At 37.4% G+C, this 19577-nt stretch overlaps 1 protein-coding gene across 1 annotated transcript in view; it reads right to left on the reverse strand.

Moving 5' to 3' along the window:
- Positions 1 to 2495: 2495 nt before the first annotated feature.
- The window catches only part of ERMP1 (endoplasmic reticulum metallopeptidase 1), a 52797-nt gene continuing 35715 nt past the window's right edge, over positions 2496 to 19577 (reverse strand). Inside the window, exons 14-15 of the mRNA XM_027105837.1 lie at positions 5568 to 5731; positions 2496 to 5441 (exon numbers count right to left, since the gene is read on the reverse strand). Coding sequence (XP_026961638.1) covers positions 5277 to 5441; positions 5568 to 5731 — 329 coding nt within the window. The 3' untranslated portion in view covers positions 2496 to 5276. The remainder of the gene's footprint in view (positions 5442 to 5567; positions 5732 to 19577) is intronic.

Genomic DNA, 19577 nt, shown 5'->3' on the forward strand with positions numbered 1-19577 from the left:
TAGTTTATTCCTTCTTAAGGCTGAATAATCCATTTTATGGATATATATACATGTTTATCCATTCATCAGTTGAGGGACATTTGGGTGGTTTCCACTTTTTGACCATTAATAATGAACATTGATGTACAAGTTTCTGTGTGGACATATGTTTTCAGTTCTCTCTAGCAGTGGAAATGCTGTGTCATATAACTGGTTAATTTTTTTGAGGCAATGCCTAATTGTATTACCAAGTGCCTGTGCCTTTTTTTTTTTTTTTTAACATTTCCACTAGCAGTGGAGGAGGGTTCTGGTTTCTACTATCAGCACATGTTATTGTCTGTATTTTTGGTTATAGCCATCTAAGTTATGTATGAAGTGGTATCTTATGGTTTAGATTTACATTTCCCTGATGGCTAATGTCTTTTCATATCTCAGGAGAAAAATATGTATTCACATCCTTTGCGCATTTCACAAATGGGTCGTTTATTTTATTGTTGGTTTGCAAGAGGTCTTTATATATTCTGGATACTAGACTTACCAGAGATACGATTTGCAAATATTTTCTCATTCTGAGGGCTTTTCACTTTCATGATACTGTCTTTTGAGGCAAAGAAGTTTTTCATTTTGGTGAAGTCCAGCTTTTTCTTTGGTTGCTTGAGCTTTTGGGTGTCATATCCAAGAAACCATTGCCTAAATCCTAGGTTACGAAGATTTATGCCTGTGTTTTCTAATGAGAGTTTTATATTTTAGCACCTGCATTTAGGTCTTTGATCCATTGAGTTAATTTTTATATATGGTATGAAGTAAGAGGTCTATAACTTTGTTCTTTCGTGTGTGAATGTTCAGTTCCAGCACCATACACAGAAAAGATTTTTTTCCTATTGTCGAAAATCAATTGACTATAAATGTATGGGTTTATTTCTGAAACTGTCAGTTGTATTACGTTGATCTCTGGAGTCTTTCCTTAATGCTGGTACCAGATTGTCTTGATTACTGTTGCTATTTAGTAGGAGATTTTGAATGTGTAAGTAAGTCATAAGTTTGTTTTTTTCAGGACCATTTTGGCTCTTCTGGGTCCTGTGCATTTCCATTTGAAATTTTACAGCCAGCTTGTCAATTTCCGTGCACACCCGCACACACACATAAGGCAGCTAGGATTTTGATAAGGATTGTATTCAGATGAATTTGGAGAATATTGCCGTCTTGATAATATGCCTTCCAGTCCATGAACATGGGTTGTTTTTCCAGTTATTCACGTCTTCAGTTTCTTTCAGTAGTGTTTTATAGGTACTTTTGTTAAGCTTATTAGTATTTTATTCTTCTTGATGCTATTGCAAATAGAATTATCTTTGGATTGTTCTTTATAAAAATACTATGCTGTAATTGGATCCTACAGCACTGCTGAATTCATTTACTATTGGGTTGGCCAAAAAGTTTGTTCAGGTTTTTCGTACGATCTTAAGGAAAAATCCAAAGGAACTTTTTGGCTGACCCAATATAGTTTTTTGTGTGGACTCTTTAGGATTTTCTGTATAGAAGATCATGTCGTCTGCGATTAAAGCCCTGGCCAGAGCCTCCAATACAGTATTCAAGTGGCAATAGTAGATACGCTTGTCCTTCTGACCTTAGGGAGTAAGTAAGTATTGAGTCTTTCATAAATTAGGATGTTTTAGCTGTTGAGTTTTGCATCTGTTGAGATTATACTGTAGTCCTTTATTCTAATAACCTGGTATGTGACATTGGTTTTTTGAGGTGTTAAACCAACATTCCATTCCTGGTATACATCTATTTGGTCATGGTGTACGGCCAAACTTGGAGAAAAATTATCAACGTGCTTATTGTATTTTTTACCAATCAATCAAATCAGGAAGTAGTGGTATCAAAAAAAGTACTGATGCACTTCAAAAATGCCCAAGATGTTTTTTCGAACAAAAACAGAGGTAAAGAGGCATAGATGCATTTTGGCTTTACTGGCCCTAAAAGAAGGCAAGGTGTATTTAAGAATAGAAGTTATTCGGAGGGAATTCACTTAGGAAGGGAAGTAACTTGCACAGAGCTCTGGGAGCTCACAAGTGGTACACTGTTTGGGGACTGGTGGTGACCCTTCCTTGTGTGAAGATTGGAATGTGCAGTGGGTTACTCTCTGGCTGAAAGACCATATTTTCTTCCCTCCCTCCTATCCCTATCAATCACTTAAAGAATATCATTTATTAGCCCTTCAGTGATTTTCTTTGCCAGTGGCAATGCTAAAACTGCTAAGTATGCTGTAGCTCAGTATTTACCAAATGATTGATTGATAGGCCATTGATTTCTGTGAAATTCAGATGCACAATTTCATTCCACAGTAAAATGGATTCCAGTTGAAGCCATGTTGAGTTCTTTGCTCACATGACCCATTAAAATATCAATGATACCACATGAGCCATCTAGGTCTTTTTAAAAGGCTCTATACCCTTCAAATATGGGGGATACAGGAAAACAAAATAAAGATCCATTTCTCTGTTAAAGATACTAACTTGTATGTTAAAAAGTTTATTTCAGTTAAAGTGTAAGGCAATAATTAATCTTAGCAAACAAGTTGAAAGAAAAAGACATAATCATTTTTTTCTATAGCTTCCTGAGTCAGCAGTCTGGCTTCGTAAGTAGTGGCTCCCTCAGTGGTGACATTTTAGGACTCTATAGTGCTTATTTACATCTGCTAAAGTGTGGAAACAGAAAAACTTCATGCAACAATCTTAGGTCAGACACAATGTAAATTTTAAGGATTTCTTCAAAATCGCAACCCTTCACACTTTCCCTGAATGTGCAGTACTGTACATTTTAAATTCTGTAGGAAATGCATTAGAATTTGAAAAGACCCTTTTAGAAATGAGTCATTCAAATCAGATACTCAAGAAACTAACAAGTTCTTTAATCTCAGAGATTGCTGATCTGACGGTGTTCTTAACGGAGCCATGATATTGTGTATAATTACTTAACCACTTTTGGCATTAAAATAGTCCCCCAGAATATTAAGCATGCCATGAGACTAGTGAGCATTTGTACGATAATCAGAGCTTTATAATGCCAAAGAAAACCAAAACAAGAGAGAATTGTTCGCATAGGAAAATAACTCAAAGGCAAAAAGAAAACCATGATTATTACTGAAATGGAGTAACAACAGGGAACTATTGGTTTCTCACGTAATGTCCTTCTTCAACACTTGTGATTTTGCTTTTCTTTTTCCTATAAATAATTTCCATTAATCTATTCCATATTAACCACAGGAACAGAAAATATGCCTGTATTTTGAAATTTGTAATCTATTTCATATTAACCACAGGAACAGAAAATATGCCTGTATTTTGAAATTTGTTTAGATGTTTTTTTCTCCACAATTGATGAGTCTATAAAAGCTTTAATAAACACTGCAAACCTTATGTGTACTGCCTGACATGTGAAGCACCCAAGACTAGTGATACAGCTGACCCTTGAACAACATGGGTTTGAACGGTGCAGGTCCAATTATACGCAGATTATAAACGGGTATTACAGTACTACATGATCCGTGGTTGGTTGAATCCATGGCTGTAGAACCTTGGATACAGAGGTATGACTGTAAAGTAATATGCAAATTTTCAACTGCACAGTGGTCAGCACCCCATATCCCCAGGTTGTTCAAGGATCAACTCTATATGGTTCCTACAAAGAGTCCAGGAAAAGCAATGGTTCCAGTGTCCACGCATATGACAGCATGTTACCATTCAGCTCTGGCTGCAACCCTGCTGTCTGTGTGGGCTCGGTCAGTTTTTAAGGAGTCACAAATGAGGCAGGCAGTATATGAGGAGCATGATTCAGAAAGCAAACTGTATACACCCCACAAGCAGCTTCAAGAAGTATTTTCTTCCACAGCGCACACTTACTATGTATGCTCCTCCTGTTCAGGCAGATCCGAGTGCCACTTTTTTTGTTTTACTCTGGCTTTTCTTTAAAATGTTTTTTTTGGCCTAGGCTTGCTAAATGCAAAAATTGTCTTTTTACATTTTTAATGGAGAAAAGAAAGCTAGCAGAATTTACCACTGCTCTAATCAAACTCTTCCACTGCTGGAGCCAGGAAGCCAACAGCCATCTTCCTCAACATGAAAAGTACCTCTAAGTCCTAGAGCTGCCATCATGCAGGATCTGAACACCGACAACTCTAAGGACAGTTACAGAAGGACATTCCAGTACAAGCCACAGCCTCAAGTCTCAGGAAAGCCAGCTCTGCTGAACACAGTAAGTTAGTGAGAGACTAATCTGTTCAACTGGCTGGAAAACAGACAAAAATAAGGACCCAGTGCATCAATAAAATTATGCCCTAAAGGATTAACCTTGGATAACAGAAGACTCCTAAAAAGTGAGAATAAATATAAAACGCCCAGCCACTCCCGACCCCACTCTCCTCCCACCCCAGAATAGCCACCATGGCAACTAGTGCTCTGAAGAAGGAAGTTAACATCATATACTTGCACGAACAATATTCTAAACCAAAAGGGCCTGTGCAACTCAGAGGGAAAGGTAACTAGACAAATACTCTTCTCACAATGGTGAGGTGTGGAGAGGAGGAAAATATATGTTTCAGAGGGAAACAGGCATTGAAAAAGCAACCTCAGAAAAACATTACAATGATGGAGCTCAGTGACCACTTGTCAGAAGGACAGGAGTCCCCAACTCACACAGGTTTCCACATCAGAGGACCGGGGCTTCAGAGATGCAAAGCACACTAAAGGCTGCATGCAGAAGCAGAGCTCTCGGCACAGGCTGGGGCCTCAAAAGCCCAATGGTGCTTTCCCAGTCTTTACCGCAGTTACCTTCTAATGACCTACAGAGTTAGGCCTCAAGGGGAATCATTACTTCTGTGAATGATATTTAACCTACCATCCAATGACACAAAAAAAATGCTCTTGGGCTTTAACTGGAAATGTCATTTGTCTCATTAACAGTGGACTTACAGTACCTTCTGCATCTTTCATGATCCTAAGGGGACAACTATTAAAGTGGTTTGTTGGCTTTCGTCCTTAAGGTCATACAAAATGACCTATGTAGGTAAGTGGCAGTACCCACATGTGCTTAAGTGCCAGAAAACTGGTATTTTCAAGTGTCAGAAGGGCCATGCACACTACCCCACAGCATAACCATTACAGACAGTGCTGGGCCCTGAAGAGTGTTAGACCACAAAGCTCTTTGAACATATGCTCATTAATTCATTGACTTACATACAAACATCCATGAAACACCAGGAGAAACCGTGGGCATGTACTTAGAGCTCATCCACAAGACTAAAACACAAAGAGATGGTAGGTGCACACCCAGGCAGAGGGAAATGTCCAATCTGGGAACTTCTCTTTCAGAGCATCCAGCTGGGAGGATCTCTTGTCTTCCCCAGAAAGATAGTGGGCAGCAATGGCCACAGTGACCGCTCCTTCAGGCTGTTCTTCCGAGACCTGGAGGAGAAAATTAGTTACTTCTCTAGTGCTAGGAAGGCAAGAACACTGACTGATCCCAAGATTCTTGCCAAATACCACCTGGAAACCTGATCAGTAATACCAGCAATACTGGGAAGTTCCCACCTGTACTTCTATCCAGAACTGCCATGCAGAGGCCTGGAGTCCATGGGAATAAAATACAAAGTAGTCCCCTCCTTTACTCGTGACTGGGGTGCCATTGCCAAGAGACCACTGAGAAAGTGTAGACCCTTTGTGGGTTCGGACGTAGAATGACATATGGCTTGGTCCTGTACGATAAGAGGAAGGAAGAATAGTTAAAACAATCTTTGAAAAAGCAACAAGAAAAGAAACCCACCACCCAAAGCAGACTACGAAGTTCAATGCTTTATATCACTTTTAAGACACTCAGTACAAACCTAAAAAAGGTGCCAGGTTGGACGTTCAGTGTGTATCAACAAAGGTAAGTAATGAGGTGCGGCAGAAAAGGCACAGAATTTATAATGAGAAAACCTCTGTTTACATCTTGGTCTGGTCATTTAAACATGGAAGAACCTTACCACTCGTGAGCCCTTCTTCAGAAATCTAGAGAATAAGCTTCATCTAACCCAAGAGATAACTGCAAAAACTATAGCAAAAGAACTGACAGGATTTTAATATATCCACATACATTATTAAGACAAACAAATATTGAGGTGAGGGTAGAAGGCTAATGGGCAAATGTTGCATGTAACAAACACAGAGGGAAAGGGCAAAGCAGATAAACTGTGGTATAAGCTAATAGAGTTAAAGAATACAATTAAACACTGACACACAGATAGTAAAAGGTTAAATAACAGGCAATCAAAACAAAAATATAAACATTATATGCCAGAAACTACCTTTTTCAAGAGCAAGACAGCACATCATAGAAAAAGGAATATAGCAGATAAAACACACGTAATTATAAATATTTTTGAGACCAAAAGTATTATACAGTAAAAATAAATGTGAAAAGACCTAACCCAGCTGCTAAAAGAAAAAAAAGTTTAACTTAGCTTACAAAGCTAGACCTAATCACATACTGTAACATACTTAAAGAGATTCAGAAAGCGTAAAAAACGAAGGTTATTTCAGGCAAGTGGACAGAGTTTTTAAAAAGACAAGAAAGGAAAAACTAGAAATCAATGAAATAGAGAATAGAAGAAACAGACCTAATAATCAAAAATCTGTTATTTTTTTAAATTAACAAGACAACCACTAAGTAACCTGATTGGAAAAGAGACGGAGGGAAAGGAGAGTGGAGCAGAGAAAACAAGTACATACACAAAGAGAAATAAGAAAAATAAGCAGAAGTTGTTTAAAAAATTACACATAACCACTCTGCAGCCCTCTGTAAGTTTGAAAACCCACATGAAATGGCTATTCTGCTACGAAAATACAGATTATCAAAACTGATAAGAGATAATAAAGCTAGAGCAGAGATAATAAACAGATAATAAAGCTAAAGCAAACCAATTTCCCTAGAAAAATTATTAAGAAACTACCCTAAGGAAAAGCACCAGGCCCAGGTGAGTTTAGAAAGGAATTCAAGCCAACTTTTCAACAAAATAGTTCTAATGCACCATAAACTGTTGCAAGAAAATGAAAACCAACTGTTTTTATGATGTGTAACACTCAATACATTTATGATGTATACCTAAATCTGATAAGGACAGTACCAACCCACCCCCCCCAAAAAAAAACCCCAAACAACACAAACCAATATCACTCATGAACACTGATGTGGAATTTCTAAATAATATATTTGCAAACAAATCCAATATCACATTAAGAAAATAATAGCCTATGTGTGACCTGGTAAGATACACCATTTACTTAAAAGACCCAAGGAAGAAAAATCCCATCATCAGTTTTGTAGATGCTAAAAAAGCTTTTCACAAAATTAAAATCTAAAATACATTCCCTAAAAAAAATTCAAGGAATGACAAGTGATGAATGCTTGTTTAACATGATTAAAAAATATATACCTTAGTCCTAACCTCAATATCTTATATAATAGGAAAACACTAGAGACCTTGGTTCTAATATCAAGAACAAGGCAAGGATGCTCACCATCTCCACAACAGTTCTATCCTATGCTAGAAATATTAGCTATTTAGACAGAAATCAATTAGAGGCATAAGAGTTGGTAAAGAAAAATTATCTGCAGATGATATGCAGTAGTAAACAAACTATACACCTGAGGTCTGTATTTGTATGGCTCTCAGGCTAAGCATGGTTTTTACGTTTTTAAAGAGTGGTTAACAAACAAGAATCTATCATGGAAACATATGGCAAAGCCTAAAATATTTACTATCTGGCCCTTTAAATGTTGGCAATTCCTGGTATACCTGGAGAACCCTAGTATCAGTGGTTAACTAAAACAAGATTCAGAAAGGTAGCAAGATACAAAATTGACATACAGACGTCAACTGCCTTCATACATAAAAAATATAGCCAGTTTGAGGACATAATGATAGTAGCAACAAAACCTTTATAGCACTCCTGAAAGACATGAAAGTAGAACTGATCGAACAAATGCAAAGACATTTCCAGGTTCAGGATAGGGTGATTCAACATTGTATGTCAGGGTCTCCTTAATTTATAAATTTATTATGATACTCCCCTAAATACCAATTAGCAATATGTTTTATATTAGATGATACTAAAATTCTAAATAAAATTATGGAAAAATAAGCATGCAAAAAATGGCAAGGAAGATACTAAAAAACAAAAACTACAAAGGATCTTAACTCTCCCAATCATTAAATTATAAAGCTTCTGTAATTAAAAGTGTGGTAACTGATGCACAAACAGACCTGCACACGTACCGTCAAAAAATAATTTTTTTACAAAATGATTTCTTGTCATTTGTAATCACAAAACACAGGGCAGTAGGTGTACAACCTGCCTGCCAGGAACCTGAATTTTATTGGAATTCTCCAAATGGTGCATAAAGGATAGAGAAAGGTTTGAATTTTTCTGTGCTTCCTTTTTATAGGCTGGCATTTAAATAAAGTAAAAAATTACTGGCATGAACAAGAAAACCAGTTAGTGCAAAATAAATTTATTTCTAATTAAAATTTTAAAGCCTAGAAAACGGAAGTATTCACCTTCAGAAGTGTCAGCTAAGGCACTTCCTTCCCATAAGTGCTTCATCCCACTGGTTAACTACCAAATATTATTTCACTACTACCATCTTGTGTCCTCCAGCTTCCCTCACTTACAAGATTTTCAAGTCCCTGCTGTGTTAAACTGAATGAAAATACAAAAACCAAACAAACTACTTGTAGAAAAGAAATTTCAGTAAAAAGTGGGCAAAGCTGAGGTATATACAGTCAAATAATTTTGTGTATGGTGTTAGGGAGTGATCTAATTTCATTCTTTTGCATGTAGCTGTCCAGTTTTCCCAGCACCACTTATTGAAGAGGCTGTCTTTTCTCCATTGTATGCTCTTGCCTCCTTTGTCATAAATTAGGTGCCCATATGTGCATGGGTTTATCTCTGGGCTTTCTATCCTGTACCATTCATCTATATTTCTGTTTTTGTGCCAGTACCATACACAGTCAAATAATTTTTGACAAGGGCACCAAGGCAATTCTGTGAGCAAAGTCTTTTCAACAGATGATGCTAGAACAACTGGATATCTATAAAGGAAAAAGGACCTTGACCTCTACCTCACACCATATACAGAAATTAACTCAAGGTGCATCCTAGGCCTAAACATAAAAGCTTAAGGCTATAAAGTTTCTAAAAGGAAAAGTCTAAATTCATGATCTCTGGGTAGGCAAGCTTTTTTTGGAAGATACATAAAGCATTAATCCTGAAAGAAAAACCTGATAAAATGGACTTCATAAAAATTTAAAACTTCTTCACATCAGAAGACATCATTAAGAAAATGAATGGGCAAGAAATCTTGATAACACCAGTTATCTGATAAAGGATTTTATCTAGAATGTATGAATGTATGTCCTATAAGACAACAAGCTCAGTTTTTAAAAGGGAAAAAGACATGAGAAAACAGGTGAATGGCCAGTAAACACTTATAAAAGTGTTCCACATCTTAATTATCAGAGGAATGCAAGAGGTACTACTACTAAACACCCACAAGAAATGATAAAATGAAAAAAAACAGTAAATTCTGGTGAGAATGTGGAGTAACTGGAACTCTCGTATACTACTGGTGGGAGTGAAAAAAACTGAAAAAAACAATTTAAAAAAGTTAAACGTAAGTCTGTCCTATGAACCAAACAATTCCACTCCTAGATATTTATCCAAGAAGAGAAGTGGAAGACATATTCCCAAAAAGCTTTGTACAAGAATGTTCATAATAGCTTTATTCATATTAGCCCCAAACTGGAAACTGCCCAGGTGTCCGTCAACAAGAGAATGATAAGCTGTGGTATAGTCATGCACTGAATACTACTCAGCAATGAATAGGAACAAAATACTGATACTCAAAAACAACACAGCTCAATCTCAAACACATTATGCTTAATGACCAGACACAGAATATTACATACTGGATGATTCCATGTATATGAAGTTCAAGAATGAGCAGGCAAATCGAATCTGTCAATGTAGGAATCAGAAAGTTGCTTCTCCAGGGCAGGGAGACTTTAGTGTAAGGGAACTTTCTGGGGTGATGGAAATGATTTGTGTTTTGATAGTGGTTACATGGGTATATGTATGCTTTTATCAAAACTAAAGGAACTGTACAAGATCTGGATGTGTCAATGTATGTAAATTAGGCCTTAAAAATATACATATATATATGCATGTACATATATATATGAATGAATAAAAATAAACAAGGGGGAAAGTTACGTATGAAGATACCTTTCACTCATAAAATCCTGGGCAACTTTCTATCAACTTTTTTTTTTCAATTTATTTTTGGCTGCATCAGGTCTTTGTTGTTGAGCATGGGCTTTCTCTAGTTGTGGTGAGCAGGGGCTATTCTTTGCAATGTGTGGGCTTCTCATTGTGGTGGCTTCTCGTTGCAGAGCATGGGCTCTAGGTGTGCGGGCTTCAGTAGTTGTGGCACACAGCTCAGTACTTGTGGCTCACAGGCTTAGATGCTCTGCAGCATGTGGGCTCTTCCTGGACCAGGGCTCAAACCCATGTCCCCTGCACTGGCAGGTGGATTCTTAACCACTGCACCACCAGGGAAGTACCTCAACCTTTTTTTTTAAACTCAGTAATTAAAGTACAGAGTGAACAGTAGCAGGAACTTTTAAAAATGAACTTCCTGTATTAGGGTTGTCTAGAGAAACAGAATAGGATGTGTAGAGAAAGAGAAAGAGAATTATAGAACTGGCTCATGTAATTGTAGAGGCTGGCAAATCCAAAATCTGCAGTAGGGGCTGGCAGGCTGGAGACTCAGGGATGAGCCGAATTTGAATTCCTAGGCTGTGCTGGCAAGACCTCCCCTCCTTGGAGGAGGAGAGTCTTTTTTTTAAGGCCTTCAACTGATTGGATGAAGCCCACCACATTATGGAGAACAATCTGTACTCAGAATTTACTGATCTAAATTAAATGTCAATCCTATCCACAAAATACCTTCACTGGAAACATCTAGTATGGTGTTTGTTCACATATCTGGGTACCATCTTAAAAAGAAAAAAGCTGACTAATTTAATTTAACTCAACACATTTGAGTGCCCATTATGTGTCAGTGATTTCACTGGGCACCAAGAATAGAAGGGTAAGAACCCACCATGTCTGCCTCCCTTGACTAAATAATCATGATACAAGGAGGTCAGCGCTACAATCAAGATATGTACAAAGGAAAGAAAAAGGGTAGCAGTTGCTTAGTCTGTTGGAGAAGATGGGAGAGAAAGGTCAGAGTAATCTTGGCATTTTGCCTAGGGGAGAAACACAGAGTTTGGGTGGGAGGTAGTAGCAAGAAAATCTCTCTCTCACCAGGAGTGAGTGTGTGTTTGACTGGACAGAAAGGAGCAGTTGGATGTAGCTAAGGAATGCACCAAGGGAAGTGCTGAAAAAAGTTTAAATGGGTACCTGGGCCAAACTCCCGAAGACCACACATGCTTTGCCAAAGAATTTGGATGTATTCTGCGGCAACAGGAAATCGTTAAAAGTTCTTTAAGTAGGGAAGTGACGTGATCAAATGTATTTTTGAAAAATAATATGAGAGACAAGACTTAGAAGCCAGAACACCAGTTGAGTAGCTCAAGGAGCTAACTACTAGTTTTAAACGTAGTAAATATACCAAGAAAGGTAAATAAAGTCACACTGTCTACTAATGCCAGGCCAAATGCTGTTTTGGATCTACCTGACAACTAATATCTGACACTAAAAGTTTTTCAGTAAGGCTCCTTAAAAATTATTATCTGCCTCAGTTTGTTTTTAGAAACACTATAAGCTCTCAAGTTGCTGGTCACGATAATAAATCTGAGGGGAAAAAAGCTCACATGCAACATATTATAAAGTTGAAGAAGTGAAAGAGAAAGAGAAAAAAAAAATGTCTGACTTACCCATTGCTTCAAAGGTCAACTTTACAGAATCCCAGGGAGGGAAGAATTGGGAATATTACATTATAAAGCATCTGTACTACCCATGAAGCAGTACAGTGTTACTTGAAAGTGAACTTATTGAAAGCTCTAAACCACTTAAAATAATTTTTAACAAGTATAATCAAAATGCTAATATATCAGTTTAATCAAACAAGTATAATTGCTATGTGCCTAAAAAGCAGACCAAAATAGGTGAGGCAAAAACTGACAAAATGGAAAGAGAAAAAGACAAATTCACCATTATAGTTGGAGACTTCAACAACCTTTTACAGTAACTGACAAATCCAGCAGGCAGAAAATCAGTGAGGATATATAGCTGAACTAAAACACCACCATCAAAAACATTCATAGAACTTCATCCAACACCAGAATACACATTCTTTTCAAGCTCACATGGAACATTCACCAAGAGAGACCACATCCTGCACCATAAAACATACCTCAACAAATTTAGAATAGAAATCATATAAAGTATGCTCTCAGACCACAATGAAATTGTAGAAATAAATATTGAAAACCAGCTGGAAAATCCAAAATATTTGAAGATTAAAGAACATACTTCTAAATAACAAATGAGTCAAAGAAGCCTCAAGAGAAATTTTTAAATAAATTGAACTAAAATTGTAAATTTGTGAGATGCAGCCAAAATAGAGCTTAGGGGGGAAAATGTAGCATTGAATGCATACATTAAAAAAGATGATCTAAAGTCAATAATCTAAGCCTCCACTTTAATAAGCTAGAAAAAGAAGAGTATTTAAATCCAAACTAAGCAGAAAAAAAGAAATACTTAAAAATAGGGCAGAAATTAATGAAATTGAAATAGGAAGTCAAGAGAGGAAATCAATAGAACCAAAAACTGGTTCTTTGAAAAGATCAATAAAATTGATAAACCTCTAGCCAAGCTAAGAAAAAAAGAGAGAAGACACAGATTACTAATCTCAGAAATGAAAGAGGTGACATCACTACAGATCCCACGTGCAGTAAAAGGATAATAAAAGAATATTATGAACACTGTAGGCCCCAAAATTTGATAACCCAGATGAAACAGACCAATTCTTTCAAAGACACAATTTGCCAATATACACACAAGAAGAAACAGACAATCTGAAATAGTCCTTTATTTATTAAACAAAATTGAATCAATAATTAATGACTTTCCAAAACAGAAAGAACCAGGCCCAGATGGGTTCGCTAGTGCATGCTACCAAACATTTAAGGAAGAAATTATACCAACTCTCTACAATCTCCTCCAGAAGACAGAAGCAGAAGGAACACTTTCTAACTAATTCTGTGAGGCCAGCATTACTCTAACACCAAAACCACACAAAGACATTACAGGAAAACTTAAAGATTAGGACTCGGGCTTCCCTGGTGGCGTGGTGGTTAAGAATCCACCTGCCAATGCAGAGGACACAGGTTCGAGCCCTGGTCTGGGAAGATCCCACATGCCGCGGAGCAACTAGCCCCGTGAGTCACAATTACTGAGCCTGCGCGTCTGGAGCCTGTGCTCCGCAATGGGAGAGGCCGCGATAGTGAGAGGCCCGCGCACCACGATGAGGAGTGGCCCCCACTTGCCGCAATTAGAGAAAGCCCTCGCACAGAAATGAAGAGCCAACACAGCCAAAAATAAATAAAATTTAAAAAATAAAAACAAAACAAAACAAAACTTAAAAAAGATTAGGACTCCTTCATGAACACAGACGTAAAAATCCTCAACATAATATTAGAAAATCAAATCCAACAACATATAAGAAGAATTATACACTATGACCAAGTAGAATTTATTCCAGGTATGTGAGATTGGTTCAACATTTGAAAATCAAGTAATGTAATGCATGACATCAACATGCTAAAGAAGAAAAACCACATGATCATATCAAAAGACAGAAAAGTATTTGACATAATCCAACATTCATTCAGAATAAAACTCTTAGCAAACTAAAAATAGATGGGAACTGCCTCAGCCTGATCTGACGAACATCTACAGAAAACCTACAGCTAACATTATACTCAGTTGGTAAGAAAGCTTTCCCATTAAGATCAGGAACAAGGCAAGGATTATCCCTCTTACCACTCATTTTTAAAACCATACTGGAAGTCCTAGCTAATTGCCATGAGGTATGAAAAGGAAATAAAAAGTATAAAGATTGGGAAGGAAGAAATAAAACTGTCTTTGTTTGCAAAGGACATGATCATCTATGTAGAAAATCCAGAAGAATCAACCAAAAAAAGCCTGGAACTAATAAACAATTATAGCAAGGTTGCAGGATACAAGATTAACATACAAAAGTTAGTTGCTTTCCTATATACCAGCAATGAACAATACTATTTACATTAGCACCTCAAAAACGACATACTTAGGTATAAATCTCACAAAGTATGTACAAGATCTATGTGAGCAAAACTGTGAAACTACCAAAAAAAAAAATCAAATAAGATACAAATAAATGGAGAGGCATTCCATGTCATGGATAGGAAGAGTCAATAGATGTCATTTTCCCAAACTTGATCCACAGGTTCAATGCAATTCCAATCAAAATCCCAAAAAGTTATTTTGTGGGTATTGACAAACTGATATATAGAAAGACAAAAGACAAGCAATAATCAGTATACTGAAGAGAAAGTTGGAAGACTGATACAGCCAACTTCAAGAAATACTATAAAGCTAAAGAGATGAAGACAGCGCAGTAATGGGAAAAGAATAGAGAAATAGATGAGTAGAACAAAATATAGAGTCCAGAAATAGCCCCACGCAAATATAGTCAACTGATCTTTGACAAAGAAAGGCAACTCAGTGGAGACAGGATAGTCTTCAACAAATGGTACTGGAACAACTGGAAATCCACATGCAAAAACATGAATCTAGACACAGAACTTATACCTTTCACAAAAATTAATTCAAAATATATCACACACCTAAGTGTAAAAGGCAGAATTTTAAAACTTCTAGAAGGTAACATCAGAGAAAATCTAGACACCCTGGGTTTGGCAATGATTTTTAGACACACCACCAAAAGCACGTTCCATAAAACAAAAGTGATTAAGTTGGACTTCAATAAATTAAAACACTTAATGCTCTATGAAAAACACTGTTCAGATATGAAAATACAAGCCAAACTGGGAGAAAATATTTGCAAAACACTTACATGATAAAGGACTTATACCCATATATACAAAAATCTCTTAAATCTCAACAGTAAGAAAACAAAATTAATAAACAGACAAAAAGATCCAAATAGACACCTTACCAAAGAAGTTATACAGATGGCAAATAAGTATGAAAAGCTGCTCAACATCATATGTCATTAGGGAATTGCAAATTGAAAAATAAGATGCCACTACGTAAATATAAGAATGGCTAAAATCCAAGATTGGTTCAAGATGGCGGAGTAGAAGGACATGTTCTCACTCCCTCTTGTGAGAGCACCAGGGTCACGGCTAACTGCTGAACAGTCATCGACAGGAGGACACTGGAACTCACCAAAAAGGACACCCCACATCCAAAGACAAAGGAGAAGCCACAGTGAGACGGTAGGAGGGGCACAATCACAATAAAATCAAATCCCGTAACTGCTAGGTGGGTGACTCACAAACTGGAGAACAATTATACCACAGAAGTCCACCCACTGGAGTGAAGGTTCTGAGTCCCACGTCAGGCTTCCCAACTTGGGGGTCCGGCAACAGGAGGAGGAATTCCTAGAGAATCAGACTTTGAAGGCTAGCGAGATTTGACTGCAGGACTTCGACAGGACTGGGGGAAACAGAGACTCCACTCTTGGAGGGCACACACAAAGCAGTATACGCATCGGGACCCAGGGGAAGGAGCAGTGACCCCCACGGGAGACTGAACCAGACCTACCTGATAGTGTTGGAGGGTCTCCTGCAGAGGCGGGGAGTGGCTGTGTCTCACTGTGAGCACAAGGACACTGGCAGCAGAAGTTCTGGGAAGTACTCCTTTGTGTGAGCCCTCCGAGAGTCCACCATTAGCCCCACCAAAGAGCCCAGGTAGGCTCCAGTGTTGGGTCACCTCAGGCCAAACAACCAACAGGGAGGGAACCCAGCCCCACCCATCAGCAGTCAACGGATTAAAGTTTTACTGAGCTCTGCCCACCACAGCAACAGTCAGCTCTGCCCACCACCAGTCCCTCCCATCAAGAAACTTGCACAAGCCTCTTAGACAGCTTCATCCACCAGAGGGCAGACAGCAGAAGCAAGAAGAACTACAATTCTGCAGCCTGTGGAACAAAAACCACATTCACAGAAAGATACACAAGATGAAAAGGCAGAGGACTACGTACCGGATGAAGGAACAAGATAAAACCCCAGAAAAACAACTAAATGAAGTGGAGATAGGCAAACTTCCAGAAAAAGAATTCAGAATAATGATAGTGAAGATGATCCAGGACCTCAGAAAAAGAATGGAGGCAAAGACCGAGAAGATGCAAGAAATGTTTAACAAAGATCTAGAAGAATTAAAGAACAAACAAACAGAGATGAACAATACAATAACTGAAATGAAAACTACACTAGAAGGAATCAATGGCAGAATAACTGAGAAGAACGGATAAGTGACCTGGAAGACAGAATGGTGGAATTCACTGCTGTGGAACAGAATAAAGAATGAAAATAAATGAAGACAGCCTAAGAAACCTCTGGGACAACATTAAACGCAACAATATTCACATTATAGGGGTCCCAGAAGGAGAACAGAGAGAGAAATGACCCGAGAAAATATCTGAAGAGATTATAGTTGAAAACTTCCCTAACACAGGAAAGGAAATAGCCACCCAAGTCCGCGAAGTGCAGAGAGTCCCATACAGGATAAACCCAAGGAGAAACATGCCGAGACACATAGTAATCAAACTGGCAAAAATTAAAGACAAAGAAAATTATTGAAAGCAGCAAGGGAAAAACAACAAATAACATACAAGGGAACTCCCATAATGTTAACACCTGATTTCTCAGCAGAAGCTCTACAAGCCAGAAGGGAGTGGCATGACATATTTAAAGTGATGAAAGGAGAGAACCTACAATCAAGATTACTCTACCTAGCAAGGATCTCATTCAGATTTGATGGAGAAATCAAAAGCTTTACAGACAACCAAAAGCTAAGAGAATTCAGCACCACCTAACCAGGTCTACAACAAATGTTAAAGGAACTTATCTAAGTGGGAAACACAAGGGAAGAAAAGGACCTACAAAAACAAACCCAAAACAATTAAGAAAATGGTAATAAGAACATACATATCGATAATTACCTTAAACATGAATGGATTAAATGCTCCAACCAAAAGACACAGGCTTGCTGAATGGATACAAAAACAAGACCCACATAGATGCTGTCTACAGGAGACCTACTTCAGACCTAGGGACATATACAGACTGAAAGTGAGGGGATGGAAAAAGATATTCCATGCAAATGGAAATCAAAAGAAAGCTGGAGTAGCAATACTCATATCAGATAAAACAGACTTTAAAATAATGTTATAAGAAGCAAGGAAGGACACTACAAAATGATCAAGGGAACAATCCAAGAAGAAGATATAACAATTATAAATATCTATGCACCCAACATAGGAGCACCTCAATACATAAGGCAACTGCTAACAGCTCTAAAACAGGAAATCAACAGTAACACAATAATAGTGGGGGACTTTTAACACCTCACTTACACCAATGGACAGATCATCCAAACAGAAAATTAATAAGGAAGCACAAGCTTTAAATGACAGAACAGACCAGAAAGATTTAATTGATACTTATAGGACATTCCATCCAAAAGCAGCAGACCACACTTTCTTCTACAGTGCGCACAGAATATTCTCCAGGATAGATCACATCTTGGGTGCCAAATCAAGCCTAAGTAAATTTAAGGAAATTGAAATCATTTCAAGCATCTTTTCTGACAACAATGCTATGAGATTAGAAATCAATTACAGGGAAAAACATGTAAAAACCACAAACACATGGAGGCTAAACAATATGTTACTAAATAACCAAGATATCACTGAAGAAATCAAAGAGGAAATTGAAAAATACTTAGAGACAAATGACAATGAAAACACAATGATCCAAAACCTATGGGATGCAGCAAAAGCAGTTCTAAGAGGGAAGTTTATAGCAATACAAGCCTACCTCAAGAAACAACAAAAATCTCAAATAAACAATGTAACCTTATACCCAAAGGAACTAGAGAAAGAAGAACAAACAAAACCCAAAGTTTGTAGAAGGAAAGAAATCATAAAGATCAGAGCAGAAATAAATGAAATAGAAACAAAACAGTAGCAAAGATCAATAGAAATAAAAGCTGGTTCTTTGAGAAGATAAACAAAATTGATAAACCATTAGCCAGACTCATCAAGAAAAAGAGGGAGACGACTCAAATCAATAAAATTAGAAATGAAAAAGGAGAAGTTACATCAGACACCGCAGAAATACAAAGCATCCTAAGAGACCACTACAAGCAACTCTATGCCAATAAAATGGACAACCTGGAAGAAATGGACAAATTCTTGGAAAGGTATAACCTTCCAAGACTGAACCAGGAAGAAATGGAAAATATGAACAGATCAGTCACAAGTAATGAAATTGAAACTGTGATTAAAAATCTTCCAACAAACAAAAGTCCAGGACCAGATGGCTTCACAGGTGAATTCTATCAAAAATTGAGAGAAGAGCTAACACCCATCCTTCTCAAACTCTTCCAAAAAATTGCAGAGAAAGGAACACTCCCAAACTCATTCTATGAGGTCACCATCACCCTGATGCCAAAATCAGACAAAGATACTACAAAAAAAGATAATTACAGACCACTATCACTGATGAATATAAATGCAAAAATCCTCAACAAAATACTAGCAAACAGAATCAACAACACATTAAAAGGATCATACACCATGATCAAGTGGGATCTATCCCAGGGATGCAAGGATTCTTCAGTATATGCAAATCAGTCAATGTGATACACCATATTAACAAACTGAAGAAGAGAAACCATATGATGATCTCAATAGATGCAGATAAAGCTTTTGACAAAATTCAACACCCATTTATGATAAAAACTCTCCAGAAAGTGGGCAAAGATAGAACCTACCTCAATATAAAGGCCATATATGACAAACCCACAACAAACATCATTCTCAATGGTGAAAAACTGAACAGGAAGAAGACAAGGATGTCCACTCTCACAACTATTATTCAACATAGTTTTGGAAGTCCTAGCCACAACAATTAGAGAAGAAAAAGAAATAAAAGGAATACAAATTGGAAAAGAAGTAAAACTGTCATTGTTTGCAGATGACATGATACATACATAGAGAATCCTAAAGATGCCACCAGAAAACTGCTAGAGCTAATCAATGAATTTGGTAAAACTGCAGGATACAAAATTAATGCACAGAAATCTCTGGCATTCCTATGTACTAATGATGAAAAATCTGAAAGAGAAATTAAGGAAACACTCCCATTTACCATTGCAACAAAAAGAATATAATACCTAGGAATAAACCTATGTAGGGAGACAAAAGACCTGTGTGCAGAAAACTATAAGACACTGATGAAAGAAATTAAAGATGATACC

Source organism: Aethalodelphis obliquidens, unplaced genomic scaffold (genome assembly GCF_003676395.1).
Source record: "Aethalodelphis obliquidens isolate GAN/ISIS:26980383/991018 unplaced genomic scaffold, ASM367639v1 scaffold7, whole genome shotgun sequence".
Classification (NCBI taxonomy): Eukaryota; Metazoa; Chordata; class Mammalia; order Artiodactyla; family Delphinidae; genus Aethalodelphis; species Aethalodelphis obliquidens.